This window comes from Cyprinus carpio, chromosome B5, assembly GCF_018340385.1.
Source record: "Cyprinus carpio isolate SPL01 chromosome B5, ASM1834038v1, whole genome shotgun sequence".
Lineage (NCBI taxonomy): Eukaryota > Metazoa > Chordata > Actinopteri > Cypriniformes > Cyprinidae > Cyprinus > Cyprinus carpio.
In genome coordinates this window covers 35052775-35063966 of record NC_056601.1, presented here as the reverse complement: position 1 = coordinate 35063966, position 11192 = coordinate 35052775, and the positions used below count along the sequence as shown (strand labels likewise).

General features: G+C 36.5%; 1 protein-coding gene across 1 annotated transcript in view; it reads left to right on the top strand.

Annotated features, from left to right (window-relative positions):
- Window positions 1-4691, top strand: part of dhx33 (DEAH (Asp-Glu-Ala-His) box polypeptide 33) — a 12370-nt gene extending 7679 nt beyond the window's left edge. Inside the window, exons 8-12 of the mRNA XM_042723310.1 lie at window positions 1-63; window positions 166-297; window positions 1717-1904; window positions 2130-2216; window positions 4048-4691. The exon at window positions 1-63 is cut by the window's left edge and continues 26 nt beyond it. Coding sequence (XP_042579244.1) covers window positions 1-63; window positions 166-297; window positions 1717-1904; window positions 2130-2216; window positions 4048-4356 — 779 coding nt within the window. The 3' untranslated portion in view covers window positions 4357-4691. The remainder of the gene's footprint in view (window positions 64-165; window positions 298-1716; window positions 1905-2129; window positions 2217-4047) is intronic.
- The last annotated feature ends 6501 nt before the right edge of the window (window positions 4692-11192 follow it).

Sequence of the window (11192 nt, the reverse complement as noted above, 5' to 3'; positions counted from 1 at the left end):
AGCTGCTCGCTCTGGGCGTCCCTGATGTCCTCAACTTTGACTTCATGTCCAAACCGTCACCTGGTGAGACTGTATTCTGTTTGCCTGTTTAATATACAGGTTTATTTAATAGTATGTTGAGCTGTGCAGTGTTGTGTTCTCTGGTAACACGTCTCGTGTGTGTAGAGTCGCTGCGGACCGCCGTGGAGCAGCTGTGTATCCTCGGCGCCGTCGACAGAAAAGACGATCACGTGTCTTTAACGCCGCTGGGCAAGAAAATGGCCTGCTTCCCTCTAGAGCCTCGCTTCTCCAAAGTAAGAGGAACTCAATGACTTGTCATTTGATAAGAGTTACAATTACAGATTGCTTCGATTCAAAACTTTTGGGTGTCAGTGTTACGACTCTGTTTAGGGACCAACATAAAAAAGCCATTCTAAAAGCAACAAACACCACAGTGGCCAGGGCAAAAAGTTGAAGTTTTATTTTACAGGTAAAATAACATGACCAAAAATGTGTCCCTGCAGCACAAAAGCAGTCTTAAGTCTCTGGGGTATATTTGTAACAATAGACAACAATACATTGTAAGGGTCAAAATTATCCATTTTTCTTTTATGCTAAAAATCATTAGTATATTAAGTAAAGATCATGTTCCATAAAGATATTTTGTAAATTTTCTACCGTAAATATATCAAAACTTAATTTTTGATTAGTAATATGCATTGCTAAGAACTTCATTTGAACAACTTTAAAGGTGTTTTTCTCAATATTTAGATTTTTTTGCACCCTCAGATTCCAGATTTTCAAATAGTTGTATCACAATATTGTCACATATGCATTTTTTGATCAGTTTTATTTTAATATCGTTGAGATACCGTTATAATTAATAGCTGAATATCTCAGAAGTTAAGATGCTATTTTTAATTAATAATTTGATTTCGATTTCCTTCCGTAATTTTATGTGTGTCATTTTTATCAGTTTTGATTTCTTAGGTATGACTATATAATTTTTATTTGAATTGATAATATATATATATAAAAAATACATGGTTTCACAACATTTTTGTCTAATAGCATTTTGTATTTTCCATTTTCATTGTAATTTTGTTGTGCATTTTTGTTATTTTTATTGTTATAAATAAATTATAAATTGCTATAAATGTATTTTTAGTAAGTATGTTTAAATAGTTTTTATTCATTTTATTTAATTGGATAATACAAATTGCTTCACTATAACAACTTTGTTTAACTGTTTGCATGAATTTGAATTATTTTGTAATTTCTGGTTGTTTTAATTTGTCATTTTGTTTGGGACTGTAATTTTTCAGTTTTTATTAATTGATTTATTTTATTTGATGTATAAGATAGAAATTGCTTTACTATAACACTTTTATCTAACAGTATTTGCATATATATTTTTGTATTTGTGTAGAGCAGTGTTAGCGTTACTGTGTTAATATTATATTTTATTAATATTTTGAAATACTATTTATATTATCCATGTTCATTTTAGTCAAAGTTTTAGTAATTGTGTTGTTTTTTTTTGACATTAATTACTTTTTAAATTGATTTTAGTTTGTTATTTTAGTACATCAAAACTAAATGAAAATGAGTATGTTGAAAACATATCTTTTTAAATATCTGTATTGTAATGATCTCAGCTGATGTGGAGCAGTGTGTGGGTTGTTTTAGGGGTTTTTTTGTGTTTTTATGCGTGTTCTTATGCTTTTCTGATGTCTCTTGTGATCTCTCCTGATTTCTCCTGCGCTGAGGAGGTTCTGACCATCATCTCGCTCCTCTCCGTCGACTCGGTCTCCGCGCGCAGAGACGACGTCCTCGCCGTCCGCAGGAAGTTCATCTCCAGCGAGGGCGACCACATGACGCTCCTCAACATCTACAGGGCCTTTAAGAAAGTCAGCGGAAACAAGGTACTGACACCAACGCTGCCAAACACTTCAGGACAGTGCTAAATGAAAACAACATGACATTTCTATATGTTTTGTTAAAATTACTAACATTTTCCAGATCCTGCAAGGTGTGTGTACACTTATGAGGACAACTGATATTGATGAAATGCGTCATTTATTGAGTTTGCATGTGATTCTCTGTTCTGTCTCTGCTTCAGGAAATGTGTGTGTTGTGTGTTCTCACAGGACTGGTGTCGAGAGAACTTTGTGAACAGCAGGAACATGGGGCTGGTGTTGGAGGTTCGAGCTCAGCTCAGGGATATCTGCATCAAGGTACACACACACACTCTCTCTCTCTCTCTCTCTCTCTCTCTCTCTCTCTCACACACACACAAAAACACAAATGCACACACACACACACACACACACACACACACTCTCTCACACACAAACGGCGCACGCACACACACACACACACTCTCTCTCTCTCTCTCTCACACACACTCACTCTCACCTCACACACACACCTCTCTCTCTTAGGCTGCATTTACACTGCAGGGTCTTGATGCCCAAATCCGATTTTCTGACTATATCCGATTTTTTTTGACGACCTGCTTACATCATCTTTTAAAAAGTGACCCGTATCCGATTTTTGCATTTACACTATACACTGCTGAAACTACCAAAAGTAGACGTTCTGACCCGGAAAATGAAGTAAAACAGCAAGAAATACAATGGATGCAGATGCAAATAAAATTATACAGTGTTTTGCTTTCCACAATATTTGAAAAGTCAACAAAAAAAAATCAGCAAAACACGTACGGCGGGAGAAAAAAGCGCGTAAACCTGCCTCCCCATATCTCGTGACATGTCTTCAAACACATTTATTTCAAAACCCTGCATTTTTGCCTGCACTGTCTTCGCCAAAGACTTAAAAGACATGAAACCTCCGCATTGCTCCACTGTGTGTATCCTTCGTCCTCCATCGCGCCAAGTCATGTTGATCTCGGTGGTGTCCACCTGAGTTGACATCACTTTTTTTTAATGACGTACGACTCGCATTTACTGGGGAATATCCGATTTGTCTGCTTACATGGCACACACAAACACACAATCCCCGATTCATATCCAATTTATTACCACATATGAATGACTGAATCCGATCTGAGAAAATCGGAATCCATGCCCTGCTTACACGTTCACCGGGTCATATCCGATCTGTGCCACATTAGAGGAAAAAAATCGGAATTGGGTCACTTGAACCATGCAGTTGTAAATGGGGCCTTACACACATACAAAAACAACACGCAAACACACACACACACACACACACACACACACACACACACACACACACACACACACTCACTCACTCACTCACTCACTCACTCTCTCTCAGAAACACACACACAATCGCACAAAAACTCACACACACACACAATCCCCCCACACAATCCCCCCCCGCCCGCCCCCACACACACACACAAACTAAACACAACACACACAACTCACACACACACACACCACACACAATCACACACACACACTCTCTCTCTATCTCTCTCTCTCTCTCTCAGAAAATAAACACTGAAATAGAATAAAAAAAATAAACTTGTTTTTTTTATATATATATTGAAAACTACATAGACATATAAAAAAAATAATAACAATAATAATTTACAAAAACACAAAATAAAATTTACCAAAAAAAAGGAAAAAATAGCTAATTCAAAAATACTAATAAAAAAAACTATAATAGGCACACACACTCTCTCTCTCTCTCTCTCTCACACACACACACACACACACAATCCCCTCCCACCACACACACACACACACACACACAATCACACACCCAATCTCACACAAACACACACACACAATCACACACTCTCTCTCTCTCTCAGAAAATACACACTGAAATAGAAAAAAAAAAAAAACTTGTTTTTTTTATATATATTGAAAACTACATAGTCATATTAAAAAATAATAATAATAATAATAATTTACAAAAACACAAAATAAAATTTACCAAAAAAAAAGAGGAAAAAATAGCTAATTCAAAAATACTAATAAAAAAAACTATAATAGTATCTCAAGAGACATTAAATCAGACAAATGATTAGCGTGCATGATGAAGTGCCTGTGATCTTGTGTTGCTCAGATGAACATGAAGCTGGAGTCGTCTCTGTCGGACCTGATGAACGTGCGGCGCTGTCTGGCTCACGGTTTGTTCATGAACGCGGCGGAGCTGCAGCCGGACGGCTCTTACGTGGCTCTGGACACACACCAGCCCGTGGCCATCCATCCCTCATCCGTCCTGTTCCAGGCCAAACCCGCCTGCGTGGTTTTCAACGAGCTCCTGCACACGTCTCGCTGTTACATGAGGGATCTGTGTTTGGTGGACGCCGAGTGGCTGCAGGAAGCTGCGCCGGAGTATTTCCGCCGGAAGCTGCGCGCGACAAAGAGTTAACGCTTTCCAAATGCCGCGGGTTTGATGTTTCTGAAGACTGCATGATGGAACGAAAAAAGCAAAGCGCTCCAACAGTTCATCTACTGATGCATATTGTGAAAAAACGGAACGTTTTTTCACAATATGCATCAGTAGATGAACTGTTGGAGCGCTTTGCTTTTTTGGATTTGATATGCAACACATTAGGCAGTTTTTGCCAAAGAGTTTTGCTTTGTTAACTTTTCTAGAAGTGAATGAGTCCTTTCTACTTGTTATAAATCTTAAGATGGCACGCCTGTTTCTAGCTCTTTTACAAACTGCTGAAGTCTGATTGAATGAAATTCAGGTTCACTTCCTCAAATGTCTGCATGTGTTTTTGTTCAGGTCAATGCATTTGTCTTAAAACTTGACTAGTATGTTGAGTGTTTTGGGATCAGGTTAAAATGAATACAGATATGTGTGAATGAAGCTGGAGATCGAAAGGAGATCAGTATTGTGATCGCTGGGTCATATTTCATGTCAAAAAATATATTTAGCATAAAGCAAATTAAGCCTAGTGTTAATTTTCAGACAGGGTTATTGTAGTCAACTAATGTTAAAAGCACAGAAAAATAGTTAGTTGAAATAAAATAAACATTAACTGAAATAAAATATTTAAAGATAATTAGAAGATCATTTCTCATGTACTAAATTAACAAAAACAAACAGTAAATAAAAAAAGTTACTTGAAAACAAAGTAAAATAAAATATAAAAACTTATATATGTGCAATTTTTATTTTAGCTAGTTTCATTTCTGATTAAGTTTAATTTGAAGTCATAAAATAACTAAAGCTGAAGTGCAAATAAAAGTTAATAAAAACATATATACATTTAAAAAAATAAAAAAAATTTAAAATTACAAAAACTAAAATTGAATTATAAAATGTAACAAAACAGATTCAAATAATTAATAAAAACTACAATAACATCTCATAATGATAATAAAATAAAAAATTGTTTTTAGGATCATTGTGGGATTATTTCCAAAGTTTTGGTTATTTTAATGCCAAGAACTTTACATTTAAACAATATATCATTATTTCTTACATTACAGTAATGAGATGAATTATTGAACGCTTGACCTTTTCAGAAGATTCATCCATGATGTGTTCATGAATAAGGTGTCAGAACTGTTTTTTCTATTCAATTTTAGAATTCTAGAATTCTGATCGATTCAGGAATCATTAAATTACATATTAATGTAATGCATGCCACTTTCTAGTAGGGAGACACAAGCATATCAAATGCACATTAGTTTTAACAAATTCTTCTATTCGCTTCACTTTGCAAGTCATATCAAACCTATATGTATTCTTACATGTATATGACGATATATGTATGCAGTGCATGAAATAAGACAGATAAAATGTGATCACTCAGGTTTTTATGGTGCACACGATGTACCAGCAGCACACGTTTAGTATTAGTATCAAAACTTTCCCTTACAGCATGAGCAGAGGAGGCTTTGTGTGATGCAACAGATTAAAACAAGTTGAATTCAGATGTTTAGGCTTCTGCATGTGTATTTTTAACATGCTGTATTCATGCTCTGTTAAAATGACGGGGTTTGGAACAAAATAGGAATTCATTTGTAAGAATAAAAAGCCAGAGAAAGTGATTAGTGCCTCTTTGTTGACACACAAGATCTTGCAGAAAAATGACTGAACATCATTTTTAAACAGGGTTATGGTCACATACAAACAAACTGATATTATTTTAGTATCATTGAGATGTTATTACAGTTTAATATTTTGAATGTTTGTATTTTTATATTTTCAATTTAGTTAATTTTGTGGTTTTTGCAGGGCAATTTTTTGTTTGTTTTTAATTCATGTTTTTTTTATTATTATTATTCAAGTTACTTTAGTACATGTTAAGGTGTCTATCTGTCTATCTATCAGTTGTTTATTTCAAGTACCTTTTTTTTGGTTGTAGTTTTAGTTAACTATAATCCTGATACAGGTCACTGGTCTGACTATTTAGAAGTTTGTCACGAGATGAACATAGATATTATATTATGGTAACTATTTTTAGTTCTGGCTGTTCATAATTGCAATCCATGTGGAGGTCAGAGAGCTGAAAGTTAGCCGTGTATATCAAAATGGTAAATGTATCTTCTCACTGGTATCACATGTTGTAGCTAAAATAGAATTAGCTACTTCCACAAACTAAAACCATAAAAAGCTCCTAAATCAGAGCAGCAAGTTTTAAATTCACAAAGTTACAGCATTGTTTGTTTTATGCATTGTAGTTTTAAAAGTTTTTATATATATAAGCCGAAAGTCTTACATTTATGATTAGTTTACATTATATTTTATATTTTTAAATGAAGATGCATGAGATGCAAAATGAACATTAAGTCTTGTTTTCTGAGAAACTGAACAAAATTAAATGAGTTTATGCTCAAAACAAGAACAAACATCTGCCAATGGGGTATGAAACCTTTTCATATAGTAAGTTATATACAGTGACCCCAATAAAGATTTGAACACTTAAATATAAAATGATTTTGATTACTTGATGATCATGTTAAACTTTTTTTTTAAATCGAGATGTATGAAATGCATATTTAACAAGTCTTATTTTCTGAAAAACAACTAAATTAACTGAGTTTATGCTCAAAACAAGAAAAAATGTCAGTGAAAACTTTTCCTTTTGAATCGAGTATCATATAAGTTACATACAGTGACCCGAATAAAGATTTGAACACTTAAATATAAAATGATTTTGATAACCTGATGATCATATTAAACATATTTACTCATTTTATCTTTTTTAAAACCTTGACAATCACATACTTTCATCTTATTTCCATGTTCAAAAAAGGTGAATATTCAGATGCTTATTAAAAACTGCAAAGCCACAAAGAGAAGGATACGAATTTATTTATGATCATGTATCTTCAATTATAGAAGTTAACAAGTCTTCTGACCTCTTTAAGAACACGAAATTTCCTTCAGACACATTTCTTAAGTGAACGTTTAGGACGTGACGCTATGTACAGGAACACACAAACACAAACACACACAGGCGCAAGAACGTTTGATTTTGACACGGAGTGCGCGCCATACACACGAGCGCGGACCGTTTAATTTTGACACGGAGTGCGCTCCATACACACACGCTATTCGCGTCAAAACTGCTGCAGCGCGTGACACCAACATTCAGTGGGTCAGGAAAAAGGCAGAACAGACATTTGGACCACGACCCAGTTTCACTCATCCATCTCCAGTATGTGCGGCCTGAATCTGTAACGCAAAAAAAAAAAAAAATGTGCGGCCTGATATATATATATATATATATATATATATATATATATATATATATATACATATTAAAAATGAATATTCACAATAAAATACATAGCATTAGAGACCGTCTGTGCATAGAGGTTGGATGAAATGGCAGTTGGTGCACAAAGAGGACAGAGGACTTGCCTAGACATGTCATCATATGGAAGCGCACTAGATAGACATTATTCTCACCTCAAGATATTTTCCTCAGGAAGAAGAGCTCTTGGTTCTCCTGCGTTTTATTTCACTGTTCTGCAGTTTCCCTGCTATTTTTCTCTCGTGTCCGGCTGGGCAGTGGCGGTTCGTGTTCATTCCGATCTCCTTCTTACTTCTGCCTTTTCCTCCAGCGTGGCTGGGATACTCCTCCAGGTTGTAATAATCATACTCATCGTAACTGGCTTCCTCAGACGACACTAATCTGTCGAAGTCGGTGGCCATGTTAATTAGAATAAGACGAGCTCTTCCCTGCGATTCTCTTCTGTGAGTAAACAACGCTGCTGTCAAACGGTTTTCTGAAACACCAGCGTCACGTGGGTTTTAGAACTGCTTGGTGATTGGTGGAGAGCTCGTGCTCGCTTATGATTGGCTGCGTTCGGGTGCGCTCCGTTAATTTAAAGCACTCGTGATTGGCTGAAGTCTGGGCTGTTTTTAGCCGTGCATCCATGCAAAACAAAACCCACTTCCGCATTTCCCTTCTTTATTTACACAAGTAAGGTTACATCTAACATGTAGAAACTTGAATGCAAAACGAGAAGTCGCGAATATTAGTATCGCTTTCCTGTTCAGATTTGCAGTTCTGTATTAAATAAACCCAAATTAGTTTTGTTTTGCAATTATTTCATATTGAATAATGTTCCACAAAAAATAAAAATGCATTGACAGTATTGCCTGAATTTATTTTATATACGTAAGCATAACTCTGTATAAGTATATATATAAGTATAGTGACGCAATGAACATGCACCTTTGCATGTATGTTTTTAAAGCGTTCTTGCTCTGTTTAAATTATTGTGTATTCATCTGTGCTGCGTTTCCATCCAATAGCAAAAAAATAAAATAAAAATAAAACAAAAATAAAGTTTATAATGCATATTCTGTCTTCATTTATACCCGAGACACGGATCACATGGTTACAGAGGGTTCCCAACATATTAACACCCATTTCTCTCCTGCATCTCCAAACTGTTTGCACGTAAAGGACTTTTCACTGAAGAATGTATTTAAAAATTAAATCTGTCACAACATGTTTCGCATTCTTGGTTAAAGACATGCTGTTTTCATTATGCACAACAGGAAACTCCTAAAAACTATAAACTATAGCATGATATAAAATGCAAGCATGTGCTGCAGCACACAGATGCCACTATGTGGCAGTGCAGTTTCACTGTTTAGTGTAGTATCTTCTATTAAGAGACACACATGTCGTTTGAACTAAAGTAGCACTTCAAACTGTTTAATGTCTGTTACATAATATTAAATGCAAAATACAGTACAATTCAGGAGAACATACAACATACAAGACAATGCACTTGAATTCAATACTTGTCGATACAAACAATAAATGAGACATTATATATTTTAAAATGTATGCATGCAGACATATAATGCCTTGAATTTTATGCGAGCAGCTATTGGTAGCCAGTGCAAATTGATAAATAGAGGTGTGACGTGTATTCTTTTCGGCTCATTAAAAAATAATCTTGCTGCCGCGTTCTGGATTAATTGTAAAGGTTTGATAGAACTGGCTGGAAGACCTGCCAAGAGAGCATTACAATAGTCCAGCCTGGGACAGAGCAAGAGCTTGACACAAAGTTGTGCAGCATGTTCCGAAAGAAAGGTCCTGATCTTCTTAATGTTGAATAAAGCAAATCTGCAGGACCGGCCAGTTTTAGCAATGTGGTCTGAGAAAGTTAGCTGATCATCAATCATAACTCCAAGGTTTCTGGCTGTTTTTGAAGGAGTTATGGTTGATGTGCCTAACTGGATGGTGAAATTGTGATGAAATGATGGGTTTGCTGCCACAAGCAGTTCTGTCTTTGCAAGGTTGAGTTGAAGGTGATGGTCCTTCATCCAGCAAGAAATGTCTGTTAGACAAGCTGAGATGCGAGCAGCTACCGTTGGATCATCAGGATGGAATGAGAGGTAGAGTTGAGTGTCATCAGCATAGCAATGGTATGAAAAGCCATGTTTCTGAATGACAGAACCTTTTGATGCCATGTAGGCAGAGAAGAGAAGTGGTCCAAGAACTGAGCCCTGAGGCACCCCAGTAGTTAGATGTTGCGACTTGGACACCTCACCTCTCCAAGATACTTTGAAGGACCTATCTGATAGGGAAGACTCAAACCACTGGAGTGCTGTTCCTGAGATGCCCTTTGTCAGTAGGGTTGACAGGAGGATCTGGTGATTAACAGTTTCAAAAGCAGCGGACAGATCAAGCAAGATAAGTATTGAAGATTCAGAATCCACTCTTGCCAGTCTTAGGGCTTCAACAACTGAGAGCAAGGCAGTCTCAGTTGAATGTCCACTTCTGAAGCCAGATTGGTTGCTGTCAAGGAGGTTGTTCTGTGTGAGAAAGGTAGAGACTTGGGTTGAATACAGCTCGTTCAAGTGTTTTTGCAATGAAAGGAAGAAGGAAAACTGGTCTGTAGTTCTCTAAAAGAGATGGGTTGAGGGTGGGTTTTTTAAGGAGTGGAGTTATACGAGCCTGTCTAAATGATGAGGGGGGAAAACACCTGTATGAAGGGATGTGTTAATGATGTGAGTGAGTGCGGGTACAACTGCAGGAGAAATGGCTTGAAGGAGATGAGATGGAATAGGATCAAGCGGACAAGTAGTAGGATGATTAGAAAGGATGAGTTTGGAGACTTCTGCCTCAGAGAGTGAAGAGAAGGATGTGAATGAGTGTATGTTTGCTGGTGAGATGTGCTTGATGGATTGTGGTGTGGAAAATTGTGCACTGATGTTTTTAATTTTATTAATGAAAAACGTGGCAAAGTCGTGGCAAAGCTATTAGAGATGAAGCAGGAGGGGGAGGAGGAGGACAAAGGAGCGAGGAAAATGTTTTAAAAAGCATGCGAGAGTTAGACGAATTGTTAATTTTGTTATGGTAGTATGTCTTTTTAGCAGTGTGGAGACATTAGCAGAAAAGGAAGAGAGGAGTGACTGATACACATTAAGGTCAGTAGTATTTTTGGATTTGTGCCACAGAACTGACCCTTATATATGTCACATATATCAAATATAGACTATAATTCTGCAACACTACATTCCTTCTTCAGTCATACTATCAAGTGACAGTGATGGTACTTTTTTCATCATATTATCTCATGCAAAAGCTCTCTCTCTCTGTGTGTGTGCCTTTACGACATGCTGGTGTGTAATCAGAGTACAATAATAGATGATAGAATCTGTACTATTACAGTGGCCCCCACTGGCACAAGAATGGCGAGACGCTCGATGGACACGCCCCCCCGGCGATCAGACCACGCCCTCGACAAGACAAAAACGTTAGCCACGCCCCCGAC